Source organism: Sylvia atricapilla, chromosome 1, assembly GCF_009819655.1.
Source record: "Sylvia atricapilla isolate bSylAtr1 chromosome 1, bSylAtr1.pri, whole genome shotgun sequence".
NCBI classification, from domain to species: Eukaryota; Metazoa; Chordata; class Aves; order Passeriformes; family Sylviidae; genus Sylvia; species Sylvia atricapilla.
Genome location: NC_089140.1, coordinates 68,024,110 through 68,038,008, shown reverse-complemented (window position 1 = coordinate 68,038,008; position 13,899 = coordinate 68,024,110). Strand labels below are relative to the sequence as shown.

Sequence of the window (13,899 nt, the reverse complement as noted above, 5' to 3'; positions counted from 1 at the left end):
AAGAGAGTCTGTACAGCTTTAAAAAGAAAGGAGTTGATAACAAAGGTTACTGCGGACAAGGAGGCAGAGAAGAAAGCACTCTTGATTGCCAGTAACGTGTTAAAACCCTAATTCTGTATTGTTGGAGTAAATGGACCTTTTTCAGAGAGTTCTAGTGAAACTCTGACATGTTCAAGTCTTTGAGAGCCAATTTAAACCTGCAGCTACACAGGACCTTTCCCTTTGGAGAGGCAGATCTGTCACATAATCTGACACAGGATCAGGCAAAAGCATAATTTTTTAGAGGATGTAGTTGAATTCATTGGTGAAAAGACAGGTAACCACCTTAAGTAATCTGTTTTAGCAAAAAAAGAAGGTATTTAATAGTCTGGGTTTGACATTCTGCATATTCACTTTTCAAACAGCTCTTTACTGATTGCAAAACTCCTTGTCTAAAGGGGACAGCTCAGATATTCTACAAATCTTTCTCCTATGTTAAAACAAAGCTCATCCAAAAAATGTTACCCAGATGATATACTCCATGTAAAACAACCTGACATTTGGGATGCAGCTTGTCCATGGGAAGGAACAAGGTTTTACTCAACTAAAGCCAAGATGACCTCCATACCATGGTTACTTGTGTATCTACTAGACAACTAGGAAGGCAACACACAGAATTCTGTAAATAATTTCATAAAATTTGCTCTGGATTTAATATCCAGGCAGATCAGGCCAGCTGGGTTAAACTAGTAAAGTAAAGGTGTGTTCCTTTCAGCTTCTTGAGTGAAGATGCAGCATCATGGCTGAACGTGAGGACTGCCTTCAACCAGTGCTCCTTTGGGTGATCTTCACAGAGAATCATGACAATTTGGTCACTGTGAGTTTTAAGTTAGATCTGAAATTCACAGAATGCCTATCCTTCTTCTCCCCCTAGGAGACTTAAATAAATCTGGCAGAGCAAATTTAGGCATGGAGGTTCTTTCCTCTTTTACCGAGAGCATCCAGCACCCTCTGACAGGGTAGGAAATGGGTGGTTCCACGAGTTGACCCAAATTGCTCTGTAGCTCATTAAAGCTAATATACCACATGCATTCTTATTTGCAATCTGTTTTTGTTTATAAGGCCTTAATAAAGATCCTAAGATGTGCTTACATGAAAATCCCATTAAAGGCCTAGATCAAACCCCTTTTTTATCTTGTGTGTTTTCTTTAAAAATAATCCAGAAATCCTCATTTCCTGTAGTAAATTACAGAGTAGTCGAATACATGAAATTGAGAGCAATTTAGGACATCTCACAGATGATCTGCTCCAAAGACTGCAACTAATCCTGTGTAACTGACTTCCAGATTTGTTCCTGACTCCCACAAGGTTCACACCCACTTTACCTTCTTATGCTGCTAGGGCCAGGGGGAGGTTGAGGACTTTTTCTTTACTGTTCCTACTGGATTCACAACATGTTTTTGATTTTCTAGTACACTGATCACAGAACAGAACAATTACATAAACCAAGACATCAAAACACATGTAACTTGTAGGCTTCCCTCCTGTTTCCCAGCTGGCGCTCAGTAACAGAAATTTGACTGTGGCAAAACAGAGTCTTGTTCAGAGTATGTGCTGCAATGTTATGAATTAAAAGCTATCCAAATGTCAATAACATAGCTAGATGCCAGGCAAAATAAATAAACCAAAAATCACAAACCACAGTTTTGGTCTAAAGTGTTCTACCTCCAATCTCATTTTTCCCATAACCATGAGCAGTCCAGTGCCCTGTGATGAATACCCTGTGAAATTCACTGTCCAGAAGAAAATAAAGTGTTATCAGGGTCTTTATCTGCAATAGGAATGATGAAATGAAGCTTGAAAGGCACAAGGGAAACTGTGGTTATTATTATCTGCCTTTGCTGAGCACTCCTTAAGCCATTGGACTTCCACAGGGGTTTCTGGAGTAGGGAAGGATGGAGTGGCAGAAGCCCCACCATGGTTGTCTCAGTTTCTGGTTGACTGAGCAGAGACATAGATCCATTGCTTTTCTGATTTACTGTAGAAGGAGAAGACACACCTGTTGCAAGATTGTCCTGTAACAGGAAATGTAATAACACAGACATTTTCCCTAAATATTTTGAAATACAGTTTGCAAAATCTTGCAAAAGCATATTGAAAAGAAAAATCCTTCCAAAACCTAGCCATGTAACTCTGCTAGCTATAGCACATAGTAGCAAAACTTGGAACAATTGCCCTCTCCACCCCATTAGTATCACCTTTCTCTGTGTTTTCCAGCAAGAGCAAAGGGAGAGCACATCCTCAGAGATGAAAAACTATGAGGTAAGGGCATGGTTTGGGAAAGGGAAATGTTTAATAGAAGAAGTTTTGAGATTCTTGCTTCATATTGCAGAATTTGTTTGTCCTTGGTAGGTAGATTAGCAAGATCTAAATTTATTAAACAAACCTATTTAAGGTTTCTTAAAAGGTTAATCATTATTGAAATTATTCTGAGGTAACAATTTTAGAGCAGTTATTTCCATTCTTGGGGTATCTAATTGCAGCATCACTAGATAATAATTTATTAGTAGAATCATCAAAAGAAAATACGACAGTAGTAGTAAGAGTAGAAATGTGCTTCTCTTCACTGAAATTCATCCTTTTGATTATGAACAATCCATCACATGATTGTTAAAACTTGATGTTAGCCATGTATTTTATAAAATAATGTTTCCTTATGACATCCAACTCATTTACAAAGACAATCTGCAAAAGCAGCAGCAGCAAATTCTTTCTGTGTGCTTTTCCAGGAAAAAGTGCATGTGAAGATACACACCATTTTTTTAGCAGAACCTGTTGCGATATGCAGAGGCTAATGGTTTTAAACTGAAGGGGAGAGCAGGTTTAGATTGGATATTAAGAACCAAGTCTTTACAATCAGGGTGGTGAAACACTGGAACAGGTTGCCCAGAGATGTGGGGGATGCCCTACATCTGGAAAATTCAAGGAGATGTTAGATGGAGCTCTGGGCAACCCAATCTAGTCAAAGGTGTCCCTCTCATTGCAGGGAGGTTAGAACTAGGTGATCTTTTAAGGTCCCTTCCAGCCCCAACTGTTCTGTAATTCCTGCAGATCCCAATCTATGCCCTCTCACTTTGATAACCTGATGACTGCTGTTTAGTTGAGTGTTTCAGCCAATTCTACAACCCTACAACAGTGATTTAATTTAGATCCCATTTCCTGGAACTGTTTATTGCAGCTGCATAGCATAACACCACAAAATCCTTGCTAAACTTAAATGACATTCACTTACACACCAAGCAGGTCACACTAATGAAGGAAATTAGACCAATTTGATACTGTTTGTCCTTGACAAAATGTTTTGTTCTATTACTGTGGATTTTATTACTACTTGGAGATTTCCAAGAAATTCTCTCCACTAATTTTGTGTACTTACCTGTACCTTTTTTTACTTCTTTTACAATGGCAGACCTTGATAAAAAAACTGGCATTCTGTACTTGTATCACAAAAGAACTGTAAAGTCACACATTTTCAAAAGATCAGGACTAATGGAACAATATGGTCAGAAGTTGGCTTTTGTTGTTCAGATGCTTAAAAAAAAAAAAAAAAGCTTTAAAACATTGCACAGTCGTCACTTTAAATGTCAAAATGAAATAGAACAACATTTCAGCAGTGCTGTGAGACAGCAAAAATATCCCTTCAATGCAAATTGCAGCAACTGAAAAATTGTTTTATTATCTTCTTTTAGGTGTACTGTTACAAACTCCATGGAATTTCTGTCAGTATTTCCTGTTTTTTTAAGCTATGCAAATCTTTTACAGATTTTAAAATTATCATTCATATCAATAAATAAAGATTTTCCTAATTCATATCTGTAAATTACTACAGATATGTAGTACATATAGTAGTACAGTTACACTACTTTTAACTAAAAGACAAGGTAAAAAATACATTTGCAATAGATATTTTACTGGCTGAAAAACATGAAACTCTACACATCACTAAATGTTAATTAAGGTGAACACATTTCATATCCCTCACCATCACGAAGGATACAAATTGGAGATATCATTTGTGTGTACATTCAGGGAAAACAAGGTAAGTGATTATTCAAAGTTCAGGTTGGAGTTCTCAATCTGCACAAACATTTCCTGTGAATTAGAATACATGCGGCACAAGAAATGTCGCATGAAATTGAAAGTACTCACATGGGTCTTGCAATTCTAGGATCTTTAATAAACTGGAAGAAAAAGCTCAGTACCAATAAGAGACAAATAGCCAAGCAAAACCTCCCTCTCTGCTGTATCCCACTTCATCAATAACTAAAACCAACAATCAGAGAGAAAATAAAGATTAACTACTGAAGAAATTATACTAATAATGGTGTTAATGAATTGCATATTTAGATGTCTACAAGCATCTTCAAGGTGCAACAGACTAACATGCTCAACAGAAGACTCAAAGCTATTATGGAACATACTGGTTTTTACCTCCCAAATGCCCTTCCTTAACTTGAATGACAAAAAACTTCACATCAATTAATAAAAACATGTTGAGTGCTCCAATTAGAAAGTACATAAATGTAAATACCTGTTGACATTAATTCCAGAGTGCTAACATGTCTTTACATGCATCGCTCTTCCCTGTTTGGTCTGAGTCGGTGCCTATGACATGAACTACTCAATTCAACTTGATATAATTATTAAAACATTATTTTACTTGCTCAGAACAATAATCCTTCATTTGTTTTCCTCCAGGTATAAAACATTCTTTTTTGATATTTTGAGTTCCCTAGAGCAAGAAAAATTTTGTTCAAATATCAGAAATTTGTTTCACAATAAGCACAAGGAATATGAAATAAAGCAGGGTACCAAATTTATTTGGCCAACAAAATTCACCTCTGTTATGCTACAGTGATGCTCAGATAACCTCAAATTTAGCAAAAGGTCCACAAGAAAACAAAAAAAAAAAAACCCACCAATTTTAGATACAGTGCATGCAAAAGCACTTCTTAGAAATTATCAATTTGCCTTTTTCCTTTGATCTTTTACTAGAAAATTTTAACCTGCTACGAGTGTGTAACTTAGTTTCAGTGAGCTGAACTTGGCTTTTAGCCTGCCTCCAGTGTTGGGTCTGTATGAACAAGATGGGGATTTTAGGAGTGGACAAAGGTTTTGGCCTGCTTTTTCCTCCCCAGGTTTTACATGTTGCATTCTAAGCCTACTCCACCTCCTTATGGCTAAAATATATTGATACCAATTGATATTGACATTACATATATGTTATATGCAATACAGAGTGCATTTTAATGTTTGCTCGCTTGCAAATCACAGAAAAATAATCTTCAAAGAGAATCTTGCAAATGGAAACATTTTTCTTGATTTCTACAAGATTACATAAGGTACATAATTGTCTGTAAGTACCCAGGAAAGTTTCTAGGTGCAGGAAACCTTTTAACAATGACCATAGTTTAGCTTTTCATCATAAATTCTAACCTGTTTGAAAACTTTTTATGTCCTTGTTCAGATCAGCGATCTATTTACATTACCTTCATGGAAGTGTTCACATCCAGCTGCAACAACACAGCACAGTAGTTATGGATATTCACTGTAAATTCAAAAGCTGGCTTCATAACACATCCTGAAAATACTGAGTCTAACACTTACAAGCAGAGTTTTTGGGCTCTGACAGACTTTGGATTTCTAATTGTTGGTCTCAAATGTCAAACCAGTGTTGTATTAGCAGTAACTATAATAAACATAATCAATGAATGTTGCAGGTCTAATCAGTGTAAGCTTAGAACCCCTTATTTTCTGAAACTTCTTGCAGGTATCTTGCCTCTGGCATTCATGTGGTCCATTTGATTATTTACCTCTGATTCTGTACAAACACAGAGGCAGACAGTAGGTGTGTGTATAACTGTGCCAAGCAGGACCTGAATCCTACTGTACATTGCAACCCTTAGGAAAATGGGCACCATCCAACGGTGATACCTTGGAAGGGAACAATCAGGAACACTGATATAATTCTCACAATCCAGTTATAATAGATAGAACTAGTAAGTGACTGTATTTCAGAAGAAATTATCCAAAGTTGCTGCTTTGTTTATGGAGTAAATAGAAATTGTCTTAAGAGATTAATCAGACTTCATTGTTCTTAATACCAGACATCTATAAAATGTGTAAAAATTATTAAAGATGCTAATTTGAAACAAACATTTTGTGAACATAAAAGTTATGAACTCTCTAAGTGATCTGAGACACTGATTTAACTTTTGAAAAAGTTAACCAAAACCACACAGGAGTTCCATTCCCTAGAGGTAATGTTGATTTATTCTCATTACTCATAGAGAGCAGTGATTTATCTCCCATTGCTGTAAGGGGTATGCTGGCATCTACTCTTTCTGCTATTTCATCTACCAACAGGTTATCATGGGCTGCATGAGGAAAGCAAACACATCAGACTTTTCCAACAGAAAAGGAGTCATATGAAGCAATTAATGGAAAAAGACATTGGAGATTAGACCCACAAAGCTCAAAACAAACTTTTGAGTTGAAGGTGAAGTCAAGCAAATGCTTTTTTGTAGGATTATTACAATAATAGGGCTCCCAGGAACTACTTGCCCTCTCACTCAGGATGTTTCACAGAAAGAATAAGAATCACCACAACAGTAATTAAATATTTCTATTTATTGTTTCATTAATACAGTATTTCTTTCCCCACAGACAAATTGAAAGATATTTATTAAACAGCTATCAAAATAGAGTGCTATAGAATCTCTTGCTTCTTTTGGAAGACAATCTGCTTTAGTATTATTCAGAAACATCACTGATGCCTACAGAATAATAAACCTTTTTCCCCAACCTAAATATCCATAATGGATCCAAGGCACAAAGCAGCGTATTAATTTTGGGAACCAGGTTTAATCTAGTACTCAGAACAGAGATATACCACATGAAAAGGTATAAAAATTAATATTTGAAGAGAAAATTTATTAATGATGAGGGCGGATTAGGCTACTGCCAGATGGTGAATTACTCTACTGATGAAGATCAGAGCTTTGATTTCCTCTGGAAGAAGCTGACAATAGCATTTATACATTCATCAGACAACCACCTCTCTATCAGCACTTCACACTCTCTGCTGTTGACTGCATGGAGCTTCTCCTTTTCCATACTTCGTAAAAGCTGCTTGGACACTGCCAAGGACTGGAGGAGAAAGAAAGGAACATTAGGAAGATAAGTTTTCTATATTTTAATGCTTCAGGAAATAATACAAAACCCACACAGGAATCCTAACCCAACCTCATTAACATCAGATCTCTCAGCTTTTAGTCAACCTTTTTGCTGGAAGTATTTATTGCATTTAATTCCCCAGACTGCTAGTAAGGTGGAGAAGGCTGATGGGAAGCAAACCAGCAGTCCCCTAAGTGCTCATAATCAGAGTAGATGAAACAAAAGTAACAAAACCCATTCAACTGTCTGCAGTGTCAAATGCCAGCCACATTATCAGCAGCTGGCACAGCTGTCTCCTGTCCAAAGTAACACAAGACCACCACAACTTCAGTAGTTTTGCAAATTCTAAACTAGGGAGCAGGATTTTGCTGAGTGTAGCAAAAATTAAAGCCACCCAGTGTCATCTTGAGTACCCAGAGCGCACACACTGTAGTAGTTCTGCAAAACCAGTGGTAAGATTCTTCAATATAAACTACTGCCAAAATAAAAACCTGAGAAGCCACCCAAGGCACTCTCAGAGACACGGCAAAGGTGGACTAATCAGTAAATTTGTAAGGCTTTTCAGCCACTGCATCTCTGTGGACATTGCACTGTCTTAGATGCAATCAGAGTAGAAAGATCTGTTTCCCAGCAGCAGAGGGACAGATCGGTGCTTGAAGGAAAATCTACCTAGCCTCATTATTTCGATTAACACTGAAGTGAAACCAAGTGACAGGATAGGTCTGGCAGAAGAACTGCGAATGCTACAGGCTTACAAGGTGGAGAAAAATTAAAAATACTGACATTTTTGGGGAGGTTTGCATAAGCTTCTAATCTTGCCCAAACTTCCTTCTGAAAACTGCTGTCAGGGAAGACTTCAGTCACAAGTCCCTGGGCACAGGCTTCTGCTGCAGTCAGCTTTTTATTGAAAAGCAACATCTCATTCGCCTATATAAAAAAAAATAAAGCATGATTCAACAAGACGCAAGACTTGAGCTATCTGACAGGGAAGCTGCATGCTTCCACACCACATTCATTTTACTCTCTTGCTGGTTAATATCTGCCCTCTGAAAAGAACACAGAATAGATGATGATGATGATGGTTATTATTAAGGAACCTCCAGATACTGCCTACTTCAAAGGCCCTGCTTGAGCAGGGTACTCAGTCCCATCATACAGGCCATAATGAAGAGGTTAAGCAAGTTTCACACCCAGAATCAACCCCTGGGCTTCATCACTAGGGATTGGCCTACAGTTCCTGCTGTTCACTAGGATTGTACATGTCTTTTTGAGCAGAGCTCCAAGGTTGCAATCTGAAATTACCTCATCATTAATGTGTTTGCTCACTTTTGCAGTGACTCCAAGATTTCTAGAACATGTACTGGCAGGCTGTGTCTCACTGAACAGACTACTCTTGATACTTGCATGTCTATGAAGCACTTGCTCTGCTCTTTACAGATTTAAACCCTGCTCAAAAAAATACATTATATTAATGCATGAAATATCAGATAAGTATTTAAAACTACCCAGATTTTTTTCTGTGGGATATTAAAAGAAGCAAAAAGGATTTATGCTGTTCTGAGAAAAAAAATAACTAATTCTGCTGTCTCTTATTTTTTCTTTTTTTTTTCTGTTTTACTATTATTTGCTTAGTTTCCTTATTTCTAACATAGACAGAGAAATTAAGAGTATAAGGAGAAGACCACACTTGCTCCCAGTCAGAGGATACCAACACACAAAGGTCAGATGATGCCACAGGCAGTGCAGACATTGTTACCTTGGCTACGCCCATCAGTTTTGGAAATAGGTAAGAGGAGCATCCTTCTGGGCTCTGCCCAAGTTGACTAAATGGGGTGTGAAACGTAGCCTGGAAAAAAAAAACCCAACAAGATAACGGAAACCTTCCATCAGAACATGGAATTGAAGTACTAAAATCTAATTTTCATTTCAAATCTTCTACTGAGACAGAGTTCCCTAAACACATCTGAACACAGACCCCCTATTATTACCATATTAGGCTTCAGATACCATCTGGTAACATTGCTTCATCCTCTCAATGCACCCCAGAGCTGATTTTGTATAATTCCATTCCCACATCCAACAACCCTGTTGATGAGGTTACATTATTTGAATATAGCACTTAGAGATATTGATGTGTATGTGCAAAATCTTTACAGAAAGGATGTTCATGCACATTTGCCTTAAAAGTTATTAAATACATACTCCAAATAACTTAGGAGGCAAAAAGCATTTCTGCCTTTCTTAAGGCACACCATTTTATTCTTTTCCTGAAAAATTCAAGTCCCTGAATCTTCTTTCACCAAATTTTAAGCAAATCTAAAAAGAGAATGTGCCAGAAATGCAGCAAGGAGTCATACAAAATAATACCAAAACTGCAAGTTAGAACTGAGCAATGACCAATCTGTTCGGACAGAGAACAATCAACTTTGAGAAAGCTTCAGTAAACTTGAAGGTAATAGAAAAATTGTCACAACGGAAGTGAAAGGCTAGGTTAAATCCTACAGAAATCCTCCAAGAACTGTTACCAAGGCTTCAAGCAAAAGCTGTCCCAGTGCAGGTAGAAAGGTACTAGCAGACTGTAAATAATGAGCTTGCCATGGACTTTAAACACAAATATACAGAAAGTGAAAACTATGTCAGACAATGAGTATGCAACTAATATAAGCATGCAGAGATTAAAAAAAAACACAAGGCAAAATTAAGATGCATTTATCAATGATTATATATACAACCAGTAAAAGGAAGCTCAAGTATGAATTTCAAGCCATTCAAGAAAGAAGGATAACGTTAACATTTCATGCGTATTTGGATTAAACTTCAACTAAATCTATACTAACTCATGGCTATAAGAAGATGATATGCTGAGGGCATTGACTAGACTTCCAAATAGTCTTAATCAAATGGAGAGACATGAGTAAGAAGATACTACTGATGGACTAGTTTGTCAGGAACAACTTGGTATGTAGCATGTGATATACAAAAGGGGAAACTCTTTTACTGACAGCTTCGCAGTAAGGGATCCAGGTGTTAGATCAGATCACAAGTATGTAAATCAACACAGTGGGATGTCAAATCAGAAATACAGCCTGCAGAATGTGAGAAGTTCTGCTCTATTGCACATCAGTAAGACACGAGCTGGAGCTATGTGTCCAGCTTGTACCACTATACTTCAAGAAACACAGAGCAAATGGAAGGAATCCTGAGGAATGTGACTGCAGGCCACAGGAGGAAAAGCTGAACAAATGGCAGCTGTTCAGCTCAAACAAAGGAAAAGACTGAGAAGAGAAGGCAAACCTCAGATACAGCTAATAGGCTAGGTACACTGATGGCTAAGGTTATTCTAAGGGAGGATAAATACAGACTGTTTAAACTGAGGAACAAGGAAAAATAGGTTCACCCTGTAACAAAAAGGGATCAGATGAGAGGGGTGAAAGAGGGACAAGACAATATTTTTCTAGTAAAAAGAGATCTATGGGCCATAACTGACTGAATAAATTATGCACATTATACAAGCGTATGTCAGGAGTGACACAGTCATCAGTGATCTGTGGTGAGTTACTTCAGCCAGTTATTGAACTTCCATTCCAGAATAAACTTCTGCTCCCCCTTTCACACCTAAAAGGGGCCTAACAAATATCATTTCACACTAGCTTAGAAAAGGGCCTCTAAGCTGGAGTCAGTAACTTGATAAGGTAAACTACAGCATGAGAAATTTCATGCATGTTAAACATTGGCTGATGCACCCCTGTGCTGGTTATTAATATAGGCAGGTGTTCCTTGATGTGATATACAAAGCCTTTAGACTTTCCTGAAATGTTCTTCTCTTTCAGCTTACCCCAAATCAAATAATATTTCATGCAGGATGAGACTTTAAGACTGTCTTGGGATGGGCCATGTGATGTACTTACCCTGTCAGAAGCATAGACAAGATCACACAAACCAAGGACAGTTACACAGATTCCAATAGCTGGGCCATTTACCACTGCAATCAGTGGTTTAGGAAAATCAATAAAATGACCCACAAAGTCTCTGGAGAGAAGGGAAAACAGAAGATGCAAGATGTAAGAGACACATCTCAAGTGCTTTTCATCCAATATAAACAAATTGCAAACCATGTAATTAGGCACTTTGTAACAAAACCCATGAGCTAGGTAGAAACATGTAATGTATGGGGTTTGAGCCTTTCAGAAATGAATTCTGACAAAATAAGAACCATTTGAAACAGCTGCATTTCTTTAGCAACTAAGAATCAAACATGTGCATGTCAGCAGAGCTTTTCTAGTTCCTGTGATCAAGTTATGGAAGTGTTTTCCTCTTCAGCTACAGTTGCTGAATACAGCTCATCGACAAGAGATCTGCCTATACATCCATCCCAACTCCACCCATGGGACAGCAATTCCCTTCACAGACTGTTCTGCAGTTTCCACCGATGGCAAGTGGCAAGGAAGGGAAAAAAAGAAACAGACACTTATGTGAGATGATATCCCTGATCTACTTGGCCTTAAAAAATAAATTCATTTAACAGGTAAATGGAAACTTAAAGGCAAAATCAAGATCCCAAGATTGCTGGACAATTTTGAACAAGCTCATTACATGTGTCTCTGTTCAAAGAACTCTGCCAGTAAAGGTATTTTGGTATTTCGTGCTACTGTAGACACTGCTGGATTTCAAAAACCCCACATTTGTTTCACATACAGTTAAAACAATGTTTTTGTCATTATACTTGTATGTACTTTGGGGACTAAACAAGGAAATCAATTCTTTAGCATCACAGTACTTAAAAAGATTTCTAATATTAATCTATTTGTTTCATACAATTAATACCACTTCCTCCCACATGATCGTTGTGTTTATGCACATGGTGAGCTCTTAGACACAGTCACCTAAAGAGATTAATTGTAGCATAACTGGGTCTCTGCTGTTGTGTTTTCTAACAATGCCTGCAAATTACATTTTTCCCATTACAGTAACTTGTGCATATATGAAACCAAGATGTCCTACTTGAGTAATACTGCTCCATCTTTTGCCATCTTCTCCATGTCACCAGGCTGGACATTAGTGAAATTAGCCAGATCATTTCCACTACTATAGTAGTCTCCATTTCCTGCAGAGAACACATAGGAGTAAATGCACCAATGGTTTCTGAGTAGAAAAGAGAAGAGAAGCTTTCATTTATTACATTTACAAAAGAATTTCATCACGAGTGTCTAATAATATTAAGTAATTAGAGGGATCTTCTCAAAGTATACAGAACATCTTGAAGGAAATCTAGGGTTTAAAAGTAAGTTTTGACTGTCAATTTGTTGAAAAAAAAACCCAGTAAAAAGCCAAAGAATGTTAGCTGTGAAACATTTGATGGGGAAAATTTTCTTTTTTTTTCCTGTAAAAAATGTTTTATTTCTTTCCCTGCACACTTCCTCAGACTTTCTTTTCTGTCAATTTGAAACCATTCAAACAATAGATACAAGAAACTTTTTTTTTTTAAACAAGACAAAGGAAATGTAAGTTGATGCATCTCTCTTCACCTGTTTTCAAAAAATGATGAAGAAATCAAAAGCAGACAGAATAACGTATGTGGTAGAGTTTTGCATTTTTTATCATCTATTTAGAAAAAGGCATAGCAATCTAAGGATAAGACTGACAGCACTGCATTGACATCACTGTACAAGAAGATGGATTCTTCAGTAAGAAACCGATAACCTAGAATTCAATGTATAAGTCAGTGTGAGACACCATAAAAAAGCAAGAAGCATTTAAAAGTTGACTGCATGAGTCAATTGCCTAAATCAGCCTATGTTCCATGAGGACATTCACAGGGACAGACCTGCTTTACACTGCAGTGCTCTTATTCACTGTGTGAAAAGGAACAGAAAGGTTTTGCAGGGGTGTTTGCTGTTGACTCACAGCTATGTATTGTGTTAGACTTTCCAGCTTCAGTTGTGTGAATTGCCTTTCTTATATCTTGTAAGGGCTGTGGGGCACAGTCATTGCTACAGAAAGGAAATCCAGCATCCTGGGAATGGGACCCAGATGTTGGTAAAGCAGACAGGGAGAAGAATTTGCAAGCAATTTCCTCAGAGTAAACAAGTCCAAGCCCAAATTCATACTATGCAGCTGCCAGACAAAACTCAAGTTTTGGCTAATTTCCTAAAAATGATACTCTACTGTGATAAGGATGGGCCAGACAGGCAGCTACTCAAAAGTAATAAAGCTCTTAGGAGTATTCTATGTCCACCTTCTCAGCTGAGAAAGATGTTATGATGCAACAGCAAGCTTGATTAAGAATTTAAAACACCAGCTTGAAGAGAATCTGCCAAAACATTTTGGAAAATCTTTGGTCTATAACAGAGGAAAGAATTTCCTTACTTAATTTTACCTTAGTCTAAACACAGGTAGGTATCTCATGTCAGTACCATACCTTGGTATAATATAAAACATACCAGTAATAACTGCTATGGTAGAATCATTTTTTCCAGCTTCTTCAAGTGCTTTCATAATTTCTCTGTACATCTGCATAAAAGGAAAATCAACAAAGTACAAATGTGATGCTGCAAAAGAACATAAAAATTAGATTGGCACTGACAACAAGGAATTCAATAGATAGACTGGCTATGATCCTTCTAAGTACTGAAAAATTAGTCATGCACAGAAAATTTGGTATTACACATAGGTACTTCCACCATA

At 37.3% G+C, this 13,899-nt stretch overlaps 1 protein-coding gene across 4 annotated transcripts in view; it reads right to left on the bottom strand.

Annotated features, from left to right (window-relative positions):
* Positions 1-6,650: 6,650 nt before the first annotated feature.
* Positions 6,651-13,899, bottom strand: part of ECI2 (enoyl-CoA delta isomerase 2) — a 34,240-nt gene continuing 26,991 nt past the window's right edge. For 3 of the 4 annotated variants that reach the window (XM_066325329.1, XM_066325319.1, XM_066325305.1), the window contains 6 exons: positions 13,656-13,725; positions 12,217-12,319; positions 11,124-11,244; positions 8,972-9,061; positions 7,999-8,142; positions 6,651-7,188 (listed from right to left, as the gene is read on the bottom strand). In XM_066325329.1, the coding sequence (XP_066181426.1) occupies positions 7,033-7,188; positions 7,999-8,142; positions 8,972-9,061; positions 11,124-11,244; positions 12,217-12,319; positions 13,656-13,725 (684 nt within the window). In that variant the 3' untranslated portion in view covers positions 6,651-7,032. Of the gene's footprint in view, positions 7,189-7,998; positions 8,143-8,971; positions 9,062-11,123; positions 11,245-12,216; positions 12,320-13,651; positions 13,726-13,899 lie in introns of all 4 variants that reach the window. The other variant, XM_066325312.1, reaches the window with a different exon arrangement.